The 16,294-nt window shown below is 38.4% G+C and overlaps 1 protein-coding gene and 1 non-coding gene across 13 annotated transcripts; one reads left to right on the forward strand and one right to left on the reverse strand.

Annotated features, from left to right (window-relative positions):
- Positions 1-1,033: 1,033 nt before the first annotated feature.
- Positions 1,034-10,441, forward strand: LOC131301634 (uncharacterized). Of its 12 annotated transcripts, none has more exons than XR_009191365.1 (8): positions 1,034-1,403; positions 4,391-4,558; positions 6,136-6,379; positions 7,062-7,256; positions 7,772-8,058; positions 9,338-9,550; positions 9,674-9,757; positions 9,962-10,441. XR_009191365.1 is itself a non-coding variant. In XM_058328020.1 (7 exons), exons 1-6 carry the CDS (start codon positions 1,131-1,133, stop codon positions 9,503-9,505), a joined length of 1,335 nt encoding a protein of 444 aa, XP_058184003.1. In that variant the 5' UTR covers positions 1,034-1,130; the 3' UTR covers positions 9,506-9,550; positions 9,677-9,851. The 12 variants fall into 12 exon arrangements, 1 of the variants encoding a protein (XP_058184003.1); XR_009191368.1 differs by having other exon boundaries at positions 10,185-10,441; XR_009191366.1 differs by having other exon boundaries at positions 10,188-10,441.
- A 1,073-nt stretch (positions 10,442-11,514) lies between these two features.
- Positions 11,515-11,622, reverse strand: LOC131308749 (small nucleolar RNA snoR100). Its single transcript, XR_009194560.1, has one exon. It is a non-coding gene; the product is annotated as a small nucleolar RNA snoR100 (small nucleolar RNA).
- Positions 11,623-16,294: the final 4,672 nt, after the last annotated feature.

Here is a 16,294-nt window from a genome sequence, read left to right on the forward strand (position 1 = left end):
TAAATAGATGCTAGGTTCACTTATGGAGATAGTGGAAAACCAATAGCTTCTTTAAACTACCACTATATCTATAATGTAAGTGAGCACTTACATTAATCACAATGTGACGAAATGGGCCCTTTAAAATATTTCTTACATGGAGAGGCTGTGTGTTGATTGAGGAAGATTTGAGGGTGGGACCGGTTTATCTTCAACACGCCCGTGCACAATGCCTTAAGGGCCTGTTTGGATGGAGTATTGTGAAGGGGTATTGTGATATCCTCCCTTTTAGTCCGTGGGCCCAGCCTTAAGACCTCGTTTGGGAAGCAAAATAGGGGGGGTATTAGCTAAGCCCCGGATTATATTGTACCCCCCTAATACCTCCGGAGGGGGATTATTTATGGGGAGGTTCAGGAGTGTTATTACCCCCGGATAGTACCCCTCTCTCTTCCATTTCAACTACAAAACAACTTTATCCCCCCATTTTATCCCTCATCCAAATCAAGTACCATTTAATCCCCCATTCCATATACATCACATCAATGTGGGTCATCCATTATTAACCAATACCCCCTACTATCCAATCTCCCTTCTTACATAATACCTCCAAACCTAATCCCGCATCCAAACGAGCCCTAATTGGGTTCTCGTTTGCGCAGGCTCGATTCATAAATGAATTGGACTCGGCTTATTAATAGACGAGTTGAGTTCAAATTCAAGTTTTTGGCTCGTTTAATACATTGCCTTAATTGGGTACTTGTTTAAAGAGGTTTGATTAGTAAATGAATCGGGCTCGGCACATTAATAGATGAGCCAAGTTCGAACTCGAGTTTTTGACTCATTTAGTATAATGCGTTAATTGGGTACTCATTTAAAGAGGCTCGATTAGTACACGAATCGAGCTCGGCTCGCTAATAGACAACCAGGTTCAAACTTAATTTTTAAGTCATTTAATAAATGAACCGAACTTTATTGTATTCAAGCTCATTTGCAGCCCTACTCTCTCACTATGGGACCATTTTATCACGTCACAAGCCCAACACTGCAATCCAAACCTTAGAAAACCCCAAATCAACTCTCCATCTCTCTTCTAGAAACAGAGAAATAGAAGAAGAGAGCAAAACACAGAATACACCGAGACTGGGCCAGAAATGGAGCTCGCTGCTTCTTCGTCGTCGTCTTCTTCGGCAGCTTCAGAAGCTCTCATACAAACCCTAATTAGTAGAGGCTGGTGTTTTGGGGATGTCGAGCAGGTTAAAGCCATCATCGTCGTTCAATCCGCCTTGCACGGCGGCTCCTGCACCGCTGATTTTGTCGAATCGGAGCTCGTTAACATGGACTTGCGATCCCTCGGTGGGAAATCGCTGCCCGATGGTTCTCTCCTCCTCAAGTCTTCGTATCTTCAAGGCCCCAAAGTCCTTCAGGCAAACCTCACCTCTCTCTCTCTCTCTCTCTCTCTCTCTCTCTCTCTCTCTCTCTCTCTCTCTCTCTCTCTCTCTCTCTCTCTCTCTCTGTGTGTGAGAGTATCTACGTGCGGGAGCGACAGCGTGGAAGCAAATTTGGATAATTTGGAAAATGGTTGTGCTATCAACAGCCTATTGCCCCGTAGGGCTGCGGCTCGACTCAGTTTAGTAATCGAGTCGAGCGCGAGGTTGAGTTTTAGACTCTTTTAGTAAACGAGCTGAGCCCAACACTGAAAAGCTCAGCTCAGCTTGCAAAAGGTTGGTTGGTTTGTATAAGCTCATCTCGTTTAAAGAGCCTTGTTGCGAAAATTAACTTGGCTCGGCTTGTTTACGAACGAGCTAAGCTTGAGCTTTAAGTTTTCGGCTCGTTTGGTAAACGAGGTGAGCTCGAACACTATAGCTTGGCTCGGCTCGTTTACACCCCCACTGGGTTGTCAATAATGCAAGAATGATATAATATAAACACAATTTTCGATACACCTTTTGACACACGTTTCAAGCCACACATTGAAAATTGTTTTTTTTTGGTCCTTTTACTGCGTCATTGACAATGTTGTTATTAGCATTTTCCTTTCTCACCAAAATAATCGTGAGTGATTTGGTTAGAAATAAAAACCCTTTCTTTTCTTTTCTGTTGAAATCACCCCATCCAAAGGGGCTGTGAGAGCGGAAAGAGAGTCTTTCGAATGAATATGTGACTTGGGTATGTATGTACGCATGCTAGACGCCCGATGCGTGTGCAAATTGTCTTATGTATTATGCAGAAGAGGGAGGTGACATTTTTTGGGGGGCAGTATCTTAGGCAGTTGAACGGTTGTGTGGGAAAAAAAAGTGAGTCAGTCTTGAAAGTGACGGTCACACTATAAAGAGGTGTTCTTTTTATAGTAGCAATAGATGATAGATAATAGATGTTACACACCCAGGTTGCCCCAGTGGCAAGGGCAAATGACTGACTTTGGGAGTACTCCCCTGGTCAGGGGTTCGATTCTCCACCGGATGAGTATCTTGATAGTAAGTGGGGGGGCCATGGTGTGGCTGCGATAGTTCCCTTGAGGTTTGGGTTGTGCAGTCAGGTCCGATTATGGCTTGGCTGTAGGGATATTCCTCGGTTATCAAAAAAAAGATAGTATTTCAGACTGAAAGCTTGAAATTCAAGGTAAGCAAAGAAGAGAAGTTCGACTGTTCGGCTCTAACAGGCCCTGGAGACTAGTAATTCCTATTATCTTTTCCTTTACTTTCATAAGGCTAACAACAGGCCGCTGGAGTTGGTTAATGTTCTGAAAGAGTGTTTTGTTAAGTGGAAGTACATTTATACTTGTGCAAAATGTAGTGAAGTTCTAGCGTTTTGGCATTACATCCACCTTCGGGGTGGGCATGACCAATGTAAGGTACATGCAAATGGTATCTAAGTTATCTAACCAGTCCATCAAATGTTATCAACTCCCGAGAGATTAACAAGTACTTCACCGAATTTGGTGAAAGAAGCTTTTGGAGATAAGTGTGGGATTTCTCGACACGAGTTGATGAAGTATTCGAACGAGAAGGATAGGAGAATCCTATTCTTGTATCAAAAATGGTTTAAAATTTGTTTCTAGGCTTAAGTCGGTAGTTTTTTTTGTTTAAGGATTGATGAAAAAGGAGAGTAGGGATTGGAGATGGCCTAATTTGAATATTTGGATTCTTGGATCATTCAAATTGAGATCTGAAATTGATGTTTGTCTTTTTGTGCTTTCCTTGTTTTATTGGCAACCTGCATCTTGTTGGTTAAACACTATTGCTCCCCCAAAAGTTTGGGAAAATATTCATTTGAAAATCTATCTATGGCTTTGCAATGTTCTTGTTGCTATTTCCTGCGGGTATGAAATAATAAGCTTTATTCATATTATGATTTACTGTAATTAGGTATTCGATTTTTCTGGAAAATATATGTTCCAGCTGAAGCCATGTATGATAGGATTATGCTCAGTTGAGTAGGAGTTTTCGCTTCATTCTCTTATAACCGTGACTTTTAACCATGCTCTGTTTATCCTAAATGAAGACTCCAAATTTGGACACTTGGATGGAAAATGTTATCCATTCCCATTTTGATAATAAGTGAATAACTTGGACAGTTTTTGAATTTGAAGTCCATGAAAACAGTACCGTTGAAAAGATATCCGCGTATAAAAGCTCTCCCTTTTTTATATTCCATTCTTTCTAGTTGATTTGTTCATTCCTATTCTCCTTTCTTTGGAGCCCTACTAGCCTTCTGAAATTCCTTGATCAAGAGAAAGGAAACCTGGGAAGGAACCTTGATCTAGAAGAAAGGAAACCCCGGAAGGAACATGGGAATGCTCCCTTACCCTAAGATTATGCCATTTGATTGATTCAAGTTTCCCATTTCTTTTTCAATTTCGATTTCTGCTTTTTCCTTTTCGAAGTCTATAATTATTCAATCTATCAATTTCTAATTGACCTTTGGATACAAATCACGAGACTCTATCTTTTTCCTCGAATCGGTCACAAAGGCGAAGGAAGGCTGGAATGCCAACATGCGAGAGAAATGAGAGATATTTTGTTCCACTCCATAAAAATTACTGTATGACTTTTCTTTCAAAGAATTTCAGATTAGATTCAGAAAACTCAATATACTTGAGGTTAACCCCTGCCTCTGCTGGTGGTTATGGGTATAGTTTTACCAGAATTTAGAAAAAGAGAATTGAATTTGCAAGGGAAGGGGAAGATTTTGTCGGACTGCTGAAGAGTGATTGAGTTTCTGAGAGAAATAGAGACATGTTGGTTGGACTGGGTAGCAATAATTTTAACCTTCAACATTGATAAATAAGTCGGAGATGCTCTAAGTACTACTAACCTTTTCTTGGTAACCAAACATCACTTTTTAAAAGAAAAGGAAAAAAGACCCAAGGTATTTACTCTATGTGTCTCTCACTGTCTCGCGATCTCTGTAGCTCTCCTCGGTAAGGGACATATCTCGAAGCAGTACTGCTGATACTTCGGCAGGTTCAAATAATCGGCGTCTGTTGAGATTTTTTCTTACAGATGGGCACTCTCAGATAACTGCTATAGAGTACTCTCATATACCATCAATTGCTGACGATGTCGTTCCCGGCACTAAGGTATTTGTCTTTTCTTTTTCACTTTTGTTCTACATTGCATGCTCTAAATTGTTCCTTTTGTTTAGTTGTGCCTAGTTAAGTTTGTGTTTTGTGGGTGCTGCACAGAACTGAAATCAACTTATAATTTACGTAATTAAATGGCATGCGGCATGCCTATGCAAACCATGAATGTCGAAGGTAATCATCCATGCGGATTGGTGTTTTCTTGTTCCAATAGAAGTTGCAATCTTTATGACCATTGTAACACCCTGGACTCCTAATTATCTTAATTAGTTTTTTTGGTATCAGAGCAAGGTCCCGACCGGAAGTGTGGAGTTCCACATCGCTTGGGGAAGATTGTGTGAGATTTGGAGGTTATTAGAGTTTGTAGCGGAAACGTAGCCATGATCACGAGATTATGACACAGATTTGGGTTATTAGAAATGATCAATTTCAAGGATATTTTTTGAGGATGTTGGGAAGGATTATTTATTTTTACCGGAGCACTATTTATGACCACACTCACATGCACCCTCAGAGCTATAGGACGAATGCGCATAACTGGTAAATTGCATGCTTTGTGATTATGTGTAAATGTAGGGGATTTGTATGTTGAGGTATGCTACAAGTAAATTCTTATATTTAGTAGTGCTGAGGCATTGAGATTGATACATTTGTGTAAATAAGATACTTCCTTCTTGATATCAGTAGCATAGAAAAAAAAAATTACGAAATGGGGATATGGTTAGGATGCAGTAATATATGGAATTAGTTGAATTAAATTATGTAGATTAGTTACTTTGAGGACATGAATCAGAGTTGAAAAAAAGAGTCAGAATAGACTACATTCATCTCCTATGTTAGTCTGAAACAAGTAAATGACAATCATTAGGACTGTAAAAAGGCATTGGAACCAAACTGGAAAAAAGATCGCTTGGGGTGTGTTCTTTGTGGTAAAAAAAAAAAAACACTATGTTGCCGTTCAAAAAAAAAAACTACTTTGAATTCTCTGCCACTATAGTTACTGGAGTATGCTAGGTGGTATTAGAGCTTGCACCAACCGGAAGTGTCGGGCGGGTCCTGCGATGAGACATGCTTGGGTGGGCCCGTCAAGTGAGTAGCTTGAGGTGCTTGTCGTGCTTGGGCGGGTTCCACATGAGACGAGCTTGAGGTGCTTGTCGTGCTTAAGCGGGGACTTGCCCTATATCACTTGGTGAGTGGAAGTGATGGACCATGAGATGCAATGGGGACGTTGCCGCCAAGATTGGGAGATTTTAAGATCCCACATTGGGAAAGTATTGAAAGAGAATTCAATATATAATCTAAGGCCAACCAGCTATTGTATAACTTGAGATTAACCTTTTGAGCCACGTGATTAGGTGAATGATTAAGCAGGTCAGCTAGAGCGGGTCGTGTCAACCATCTATGCATGACTTTGGTAATCATAAAGGTCATCGCATTTGCTGAATCACTTTCTTTTGCTTTATAACTTGTACGTTCAGTTTCTATGCTTTCCTTTAAAATCAAATACATTTATAAACAATTTGCATTGGTGTAATTATTTTCTTTGTTGCTGTTGCTGTTCTCTACTTTGCCAGGTTCGATTGGGAAATAAGGCTCCAGTACACAGTGGTATTGTGTGTTTGAATCCTAAAGTGATAACTGTATTAGGCGGTGTGGTTCCGACCCTATATGAAGAATGGCAGATGAACAAAAAATACTCAGGTTTCGACCGCTCATTGATAAAGGCATCGAAGGAAGGTGACACAGGTGGTCCTCCACCATTTGAGAAGTTGCAAATTGAAGCAGTCTGGCATCAAAGGCCTCAAGGCCGATCTTCTCGTTAGTATTACAAACCTTTCCTTGCTCTATATTCTTTCCTTAACAATTACCTTTTTGTTCTATTTTCCCATGCCCCTAAGCACAGCATAAACGGTGGACCATGTGCCCTCTTTCAGTTTGAGTTACATAGATTTGATTTGCCACTTTTCCTTCTATTACTGTAAGGGATCTTTTGGAGATTTATGGGATAATATGTTTAACACTGATCTCATTTTAAGGTGGTTGATATAGTATATGGTATCAATTGTATATACTTTGGATATATAGTAGACACCTTTTTCTTGGCAAAAACAATTTCTGGGTAAGTTGTGCATTGATGCTCTGTAGCAGTTCAATGGAAAAGTTTGGTATTAGGTCACATTGAAGCATTGTTTATGTAAGGGGAGGTCTATTATCTAACAAGTGATTGATCTGGATGATTAACTATTAAGCTAACTGAAGATTAATTTTTGCGAGTTTCTCCCTTCTCCCCGAGTTTCGAGTAAGGATTTTGGAAATTCCATTGTCTTCTGTGAAATTTGCTGAGCAGGTTAAAAATAGATATCGTGACATTTCTTTATTTCTGGTTAACTTTAAGTGATGTTTTTAGGCGGATCTTTCTGCCATTTGCAATTTAGTCTTATCACAGTACAAATCTGGTATAGTGCTTCCAAATTCATTAACAAAGGATGATGCATTGCAGAGTATTCAGGCTCAACCTCTTCTAGCTTTGGCCCAACTGTTCCGGCAGGAGATGAAAATTCAAAATCTACAAAGACCAATGGACTCCACAACTCTGATTCGAAAGCAGATGGCGTGGATAACAGTGCAAAATTGGCTTCTAATACTGAAAGATCTGAAGAAAAACCAAGTAGCTCTGAAGCAAGACCAAAAGAAGGTATTTACCATATCTTTCTGTATTGCAATGAGAAAGTCAACTATCACATCACCAGAAATGGTTGCTAGATCAGAGAGACACCACATTATAGGGAGAGGGGGAAAAGTAGAGAGTTCAATTCATGGGTTCTCACTACAGCATAAATGAACTCCTTAGGCGCTGTTTGGTTGACTTGACAAATAGTGAAGGGATGTATAATCCCATAAAATAAGTAAAATCTTATTGGATTGAATCAAATGACAGTGAAGGAACTAATGATACTACCTCCCCGCGGTATCGTGTATCCCATATGAGACATCATATTCGATGGATGTTTAATCCTAGCCGCGACAACACAACGTGGGATATGTTGTCATCTTGGATATATTGTGCAATCTGATGCCTTACCTGGACAAACAAATGGAGCCTTGCGCTGTATTTAGCTTTATTAATTCATTGTCCTATCTGATTTGTTGGAGTTATCTTCATGTTGGTCATTTACAGTTTTATTGATTAAAATCCTTGATGTGTATCAGTGGCTGAAGCTGTCCCCGTACAAAATCAAGCGGCTGCACAAAAACTCCTTCAGAAACTGAATCAGCCAAACTGGGATGATCGTCGTTCTAGAGGTGGAAAACATAGAGGGAAGGGGAGAGGGAGACAGGAGGAATTACCAGTTTTCACTTTAGAGGAGTGGGAAAGGAGAAAAGCCGGGGGAAATCTTTCTGTCAGAGATGAGCTTGCGGGTGTTAGCCAAGATGAGGCCCTTGCATGGCAGCTTCAAAACCAATTTGATATGGAAGACCACCAAGTTAGTGCTGAAGTAATAATGCTTTTTTTTTTCTCAGCGAAAGTCAGTGTTATTGTAGTTTACTGAGTTTCCTTAGTCAAATGCATGGGAGTACATGGTGCCCATTACTAGGTTACCACTCCACTTGCAAGTAATAATGCTAATTACTATATTGCTTCTACTACTACTACTACTGTGGTCACCATTACGATTTGGGGCATATCTAGTAATACTTATATTCTGGCATTCTTACTGTGGTTATAGTTGAACAGTTCTGTAGATTCTGAAATAGTTAATGATACTGGTAAAATAAATAAATAAATAAATAAATAAACAAATAGTTAATGATGAAATCAGACTGGCAGATGACTGGGTTACAGTAGAGCCTGTTTCTTTACTCGGGTCTGAGCATCGGATTGGGATATACATATATGCAAGGGGACCACATCCTGTGTCCAGTTAAAAAAATTTGCGTCAAGGTTTAAATATCAGCGGATATGAAATCCAAGTAAACATGGGCTTTTACTAATTCCCTCACTATTATGCCAGTGGGTTTACTTATCACCTTCACTGTTAGTGCAGTCCTATGAAGGACCGACACCTCTAAATAAATATAAATATAAATAAATAAATATACACGTGACGTGTCCCCCGCCATATCCGTGTCCGTGCATTATAGGTCCAGTCAAACAAATCGGCCCTAGTGAATAGTTGTAGATGCGCAGCTCTAAACAAAAATCAGGGTTGTATAGGATTTTTACAAACACTTGCACATCTAATGGAGCCTCCATTTGCCCTCTGAAGTCTGAACTACGAAATACTTGACAAAAATAACAGTCCCACTTTTACCTCTTTTGTCATGTGAGACCCTTTATAATATCTCCAATGGAGATGCTCCTACCCAAATGCAATCCCAAATATCTCATGATAAGACTCCCCAGTTCATAACATGAACAATGTCGGTAGTTAAGAAACCTTGATATTGTCGAACCCATGAACTTGAGCTGCCCGTCCATGGTTTAAGGTCCAAAGAATCATTTAGTAGGGGGCTCACTTTGCCTTTGTTTTCATTATCTTTCTTTTGCTGAAGATATGTTTTAAAGGGTTCAACACAAGTTGAAATTCTCAAACCTGATACTTTCAGGTGGATATCCTTTGAAGTGTGTCCATTTCAAATTACTTATCAAAAAAAAAAGTGTGTCCATTTCAAATTGGGTCATCTTCCTCGGTAGATGTGTTTTCATCATAATCGTACTACTATGATTCATAACTTTTTGTAGCCTTTCAAGAGTCATTTAATTCATTTATCCAGATACAAAGGGCTCCTCACAACTCGGATGCAGAGAACATAAGAATGAGAATGTTCAGTTTTGAAAGAGATAATGCCGGGTCACACGATGGGACGGGTTTCAGAGGAAGAGGAAGAGGAAGGGGAAGAGGAAGGACCAGAGGAGGAGGGAGAGGCAGAGGGAGATTTTAGTTGAATGCTTGGCTTCCCCCTCTGGTCTTTTCAGGTATTCTGCAGGTAACTCCTTTTTCTCTGTTTGTATTTTCTACATGTTCATGGGAGGCTTGGAGCTTCAAAGTTCTAAAGAATTTAAGAGATGCGCCTAGCTTTTCTGCATTTGTCTTGATTTCCGTTCCTCAGCAGTTTCATGGGAGGCTTGAATGTCATCCACAACGGAGAGCAGTTTTGCAGGCCGGACTTGTTTCTTGGTTCCTTTCAGCATAGGTACTTATTAACTGCGACTTATGTTTGAACATGAATAATAAGGTTTGCAACAATAGGAAAGCTAATACAAAGTCGTGTATTTCAGTTTCCTTGCCTTTGATCCTTTCTTTTTATCTTCTTTTTGTCAACATTTCACTTTCGGTGCTGCCTTTAACGTTATTGTGTTGATCAATATTTTTAAACTGATGAGGGAAACCTTTTCAGGAAAACCTTCTGAGATAGTTGTGTCAGTGCGATGTAGCATGATTGGAGCATTTGAATTGCTTACAACGAGTAATGGTTGCGAATGGGTGGATTTGGACGGCTTTAATTAGCCGTTTTGCTATACGAATACTATACTATACCAAATCGAACCCATTTATCTACATTTAGCGATTTATTTGTGCACCTTCGGAAGAAACCAATTTTGAGGTTCCGTTTATCGTAGCAGGAGTCCTTTACAAGACTGAACGGAGACCGCCAGCAGCAGAAGCATGTTTGCGACTTGATGCTAGAAAAATGTGGTGGAAACAACTTGAATTGGATCTTCAAGATTAGATTTCTCCTCCTGTAGTAATATATGAACTACTACAACGAACTTGGCTTACGAACAAACCCAGATGTCTTTTCTTTTCATAATTTCCCCCCTGGGTAATGGATTTGTTTTATGACTTGGTTAATTACGTTACGCGGTGACTTCAGTTAGCCTGTTTGGTTGCTCTCGCTTATTTGCTTCTTTGTCTTTTGTCTCTTAATCTTTACTTACTATGCATCTTGATTCGGACACAAGATAAAAACCAGAGCGTTATGGAATTGTGTTTTCTTACACTTTTGCGTTATTTGGTTGGAGGAAGTGCGGGGATTTTTTTAGGACAAATTCGATGATCACGAATCCTTATGTTATGCAGTGTTATTTGTCCTTTTGGGTGGCATATATTGGCGGCGGTTTTGTGTTATTCGAGCCATTTTTTGGGTTTGGTTTGGTTTTGTTTTTTCCCCATTTTTCTTTTGATCGACTTGTTTTTTGTTTTTTTGATAATTTATCTTTCATTGAAACAAAACCACCAATACAATTATCAAAGGAAAATGTTAGTATGATACATGAAAGGAAAAAATCAATGGTCCAGATTGGATTATTGATTTTTCTTTCATTGATACTTTTCATGTAGTACAACCCTAGTTATCAAAGGGGTATTGAAAAAGTAAAACAAACAACTTGAAATCCAGATGAAAAAAGCAGGGCCTTATATCTGTTTGCATGCCAACCAGACTTTGTGGAAACGACACCATTAGATGTAGATGTCAAATGGATGTAATGTCGATGTCAAAAGGATGTGGCTCTTAGCCTGGTCGTACTTCTTGCCTCGCAAAAGGGAAGTCGGGGGGTTTGAGTACATGGGAAGATGTCGAATCCCTTTCGTTGTTAATACATTAATAATTCCTTGCTAACATCCCACTAATGTATATAATATGACAAATGCTATGTGCAAAGAAAATGGACAAAGAATTAACCATTAAAGTGTACTTGTACGGTTCAGATGTACTGCATAGTAAATCTGAGCCGTTCAAGTACACTTTAAGAGTCAATTCTCTGTCTATTTTCTTTGTCCCTAGCACTCCTCATACAATATTGACAACAATAACAACAGAACTCATTAAGTCTCCAATCATTGAGGATATGGGCGGGAAAGGATTAAAAAGTAATCTTTGGCAATATGCAATTATGTACAAATTGGCTACTTTCAGAAATACCAATGAAACAATGACCCTCTTATACCTGTTTTGTTGTGGAATCATGCCTCCAAATCAAAGGCAAATGGCATCAGAGAGGGCAAACCTAGAGACCCAAATTAATTTATATGTATATTATCATACTTCATTCATTCACATAAATATATACAATATTGACAAAAAAAAAAAAAGCAAAAGGAAGAAAGATGTAGATGTCAAAAGCCATCTTAGTGAATTTCCACAATGCGTGTGTGCGCGGGCGCGTGTCCCACAATGAATATGTGTGTGGGAATGAAGATGTTTGGAAGCATCTCTCTATAAAGTGGTGCGAAGCAGTCGATCTGGCCGCCGAGCTTGGCAATCGATAACTCGGATTTTAATCGGGATAATTCAAATTTGTATGCGCTCAGATTTGATCCGATTCATCCCTGTCGTGATGAACGGCAGGATCGGCTGCTTTGCACCCGCTCGACAGCATCTCCGGATCCGTGTTTGTGTATGTGTTTGTGCAATTGTTTGTAGTGCTAGCATTTTTGTTCCAATAAAACCTACCACATAAGTATGTTGTTTAAATGATGATGCTATAGTGTCTCCACCTTTGTCGGGGGATACCATATCCCACTTATAACATAATCACTCGAAGATATAACATTAAAGGCATATGATAGTTTTCAAAATGGCAAAACATTTATTATTGTTATTATATAAGGCCATAACACTTTTCAAAAATGATATAACATAACCACACGAAGGCATAACACTTTTCGAAAATGACATAACAGTTTTATTATCATGGTGTCACCCTAAAAAAAAAGTTATGTCATTATTATGGTATCGTCTAAAATGACATAACATAAATATTCAAAGGAAGGCACAACGTTAACCGTTTGGAAGCATAACTAAGAGACACCGTATAGGGGGACACCATATTTTGTAGAGGTGGCAAACGAGCGAGTCTGGACAGATTGAAACGGGTCGTGGGTCAAATATGGGCGGGTGGAATATGGGTCAAAAAGTAAGCGGGTTGAAACGTGTCGGGTCGAATATGGGTCAAGCCAAACCCAAACCGCCCGACCCTACCCGTTTTGCTTTTTTGTTTGTTTCCCTTCCCCTCTCTTCTCCTCGCCCCTTCTCTGATTTGTCTCAATAAGGGGATTCAAAATAGTAAAATTTTATGATTAAAACTAGAGATGGCAAATGGGCGAATTTGGGCAAATTGAAATGGGCCACGGGTCAAATTGTTTTTGCATTTGTTAATTTTGCGTCAGTTATTGGGTCATTTCAACGAGAGGAACCAAAAAGTATAAAAAAAATTTATCGCAAAAAAAAAAAAGATCTTTGAAAGATCTCATCGAGATCTTTTAAACGATGCAAAAAAATTAATTTTTTATTTTCATAAACTCATTATTTTAAGCTTAAAAATTTCTGAAAAAATACTTATTTTTTTAAGAAGGTTCAGTGGAACGGGGCTTGGAAAACGAAAAAGTAGGCTCCATGCTTTCATAATTTGCAAAACCGGTGTATTGTAGCATAGATATAGATTGTGATATCTTTAAATGTGTGCATTGTAGGACTGGCCAGCGGAGCGAATGAACTGAACTGTCCAATCCGCACCAAACCAAACCGAGGCATGCTACGGACGGATATAGATCTAAAAATACTAATTCTGACAAATCCAATTCGGTTCGGTTCGGTTCCGCTTAATTCTGACGCACTGAGTTGATTGCATGGGAAATTTTGATTTTCAATATTTGTCGGAAAACTCATCTCTAAAGCCTCTAAAACTTGGATTTGAATTAATTTCGTGCTTGATTGGGAATAAATATTTTCAAGCCTATAAGTTGTAATTTGTTTTCAGAAAAGTAAACTACCGAATAAGAAAACAAAAAACAAAACGAGAAATGAAGGGGAAAAAAAGGCGGGAAAAGTAGCGGCAACAAATAACGCAAATGTCCATCGACCAGCCGAGAAGGATCGATTGTCAGGTGGGTTTTTTAGTTCCAACCCACATTGAACCTATTTTTAATCCGTCTAAACTCATGTAAATATGAATTTATATGGGTTCAATCCATATAAATCCATTATATAATATGGGCGGGTTAAATTTGGTTATAAATGGGCAAATTAATTATAAATGGACGAATTAAACGGGTTAAAAAAATATGAATTATAATTATCACCTTTAATATTTTGTTTTTCCTTTGTGTAAAATGTTGTGCATGTTGTGGCGTTGGTAAATGTTCTCGATAGATACTCCAATAAATAATTGGTGATGATTACAAAAAGCCAAGCCCCTCAGTCACATGCACTTGAACTGTCTGGAAAGCCTCAAAGCCCCCTCAGGCTTGCGACACGAGGCAGGCGTACCCCACATCGAAAATAGGTGTTTTCTTGGATCTGGCCTTACTTTCGTGTGTTAAAAAATCTGTACTACAAAGATGATAATTTACACGCAATACTAAAGGCCTCCATCATGTCTTTTTGGACATTTTTCTGCTTAGTTTAGTTATTTTGGAGGTAGAATCGCAAATAATAAAATGGATAAGATGCAAGTAACATGAATGGTCTTATTTATTTCCACGTTTAGGCCAACGAAAACATTGGCCTTGTTCGTTTAGGGATTTTAAGGAAAGTTTTTGAGAATAATTAATGGAGAGAAATAGATAGATAAAGTTTATTAAAAACCGTGCTCAGAGGATTTGATTCTCCCAAACGTCAGGTCTAAGTATTTGAGTGTCATCAACCGGATCTCTGTTTTGTAGACTAAATAAATTTTAACCAGATCTCTGTTTTGTAGACTAAATAAATTTTGGGCGCCGCTATTCGCTGCCTTTTATTTTCTCCCGTAGCCTATTACATTTCGGTAAATGGTTGTTGAAAATCATAAATAACATTTCGGTAAATTGCTGTTGAAAACAAGATTATATTTTGGTAACTACACGTCGAAAATATGTTCAACTTTCGGTAAATAACTGCCGAACATACATTTTCGGTAAATAGCTGTTGAAAAAAATATTATATTTCGGTAATTGGATGATGAAAATATATCTCAATTTCGGTAACTAACTGTCGAGTATAATTGAAAATTTTTAACGGGCTATGAGAGAAAATAGAGTGTTGCGAATAGCAGCGCTCTAAATTTTTAGTACCTACTGTATTTTAGTATTCAAGTTTCTCTTCTCTATTCTCTGCCCTTTCTTTATCTAAATTTCAGAAAGTCTGTGGACACAACAAATATGTGCACAGATTGTGCACATATTGCTACGTGGGGCCTACTACAAGTGTCACACCCTTGATTTTTAGCATAAATAATAATAACTTAAAATAATTGAAATCCTCGCGATTATAGAAATAATACCCCAAAAGACATTACAATTTTCAAATTTAGATAAACCTGTTTAATAGTTACAACATTCTAAAAAAAAACGATACAGTGCAATACGGTTTCTTTTACAATAATACTAGGACAACTCTTGAAAATAGCTTTTGACTATAATATCTGCATGCAATCCAAACACTCCATGCCTGTGCCCTTATGCTGTACTTGAGATAATGAAGGGTTGAGCAAACCACGTGCCCAGTAGAGAATTCTATGCACAAATTATATAGAAATGTGATGAATAATGCACCATGAATGAGTGAATATTGACAGATATGTCAAAAATACGAATGATTACCAATGAGCTGCACACTAAAGTCAAAAGGATTCTAGACTTCACATAAATGTCATTGACCATTTACTTCTCAAACTAGATACATTAATAAACTCACGTCATCCACATTAATCTTTAACCAATTCTAAATCATCTCATTATTCTTCATACAAGTCTACCATCTTTCTTGTGTCCACATTTATCATTATCAAATCCATTTATTATAAAACATTTCCTTTTGATTTCAAAACAATTCAAGAAAACTCAAGATCATTGTAGGCCGAGCTCCATTGATTCGTGCTGAATATTGGAGTCCATTAATTTGTGCCCAAATACCGAAAATCGTTGATTCGCTCCAGAATACCAGAGAATTTTCATCAAAATCCTTTAAGCAAAACCAAAATCCTCTCATTAATTTCATAAACCAATTATGTATCGTTAAGAGTCTGAGCCGAAACTCCTGCTAGACACTTACTCGATAACGAGCCCTAAAGATAAATGATATGAGCATTTAGCTCTTGTCAGACATTTACTCATTCAAGAACCTTGAAAAGCATACGATATGAGCATTTAGCTCCTGCCAGACATTTACTCGATAATGAGCCCTGAAAATTCTCTCTGTGTCCGTTTGTTATCCACATTCATTCCACATTCCCATTTCACAAATATCATATCATTCAATCAAATCCAAAAGCCATTTAATCAATCACATGACATTTCAAGACTAACAATCGATCGTATCTCATGTAAGCAAATACAAACGTTCTCATCGTACCTTTAAGTATATCCCCGCACTAACACAACATGCTACTCACAAGCGGTTTCTAAAGTATCCAACCTACTAGTTCATATACTTGAATTCCGTAGCAAGTGTACCAAGGAAAATCGAGGGGTTCAACGAGTCGTGAAGAGACAAGTTACTACTTTACCCTTGAATTCATTATACCGCTCCCATCTACCATTATATCCACCACGATGTTCATACAATCTACAGTACTCATAAACATTCTACTGTACGTTTTCCGTTTACAATGATACTAAGATTACGTTTAACAAGTGTCTAAGGAATGGGAACGATCAATGGGCTCAATAAGCACGATTCATCATGATAAGAGTTGATTTTAAAGGGTTTAGAGTGAGTTGGAACGACCCGGAATCAAAGCCTTAAAGTAGG

This window comes from Rhododendron vialii, chromosome 1a (assembly GCF_030253575.1).
Source record: "Rhododendron vialii isolate Sample 1 chromosome 1a, ASM3025357v1".
Classification (NCBI taxonomy): domain Eukaryota; kingdom Viridiplantae; phylum Streptophyta; class Magnoliopsida; order Ericales; family Ericaceae; genus Rhododendron; species Rhododendron vialii.

Excerpts from the sequence above, each read along its gene's own strand:
- LOC131301634 (XM_058328020.1), top strand. The coding sequence starts at position 1,131 with ATGGAGCTCGCTGCTTCTTCGTCGTCGTCTTCTTCGGCAGCTTCAGAA. Across the intron at positions 4,559-6,135 it reads ATGTCGTTCCCGGCACTAAG|GTTCGATTGGGAAATAAGGC; the intron begins GTATTTGTCTTT and ends CTACTTTGCCAG. Across the intron at positions 8,059-9,337 it reads ACCACCAAGTTAGTGCTGAA|ATACAAAGGGCTCCTCACAA; the intron begins GTAATAATGCTT and ends TCATTTATCCAG.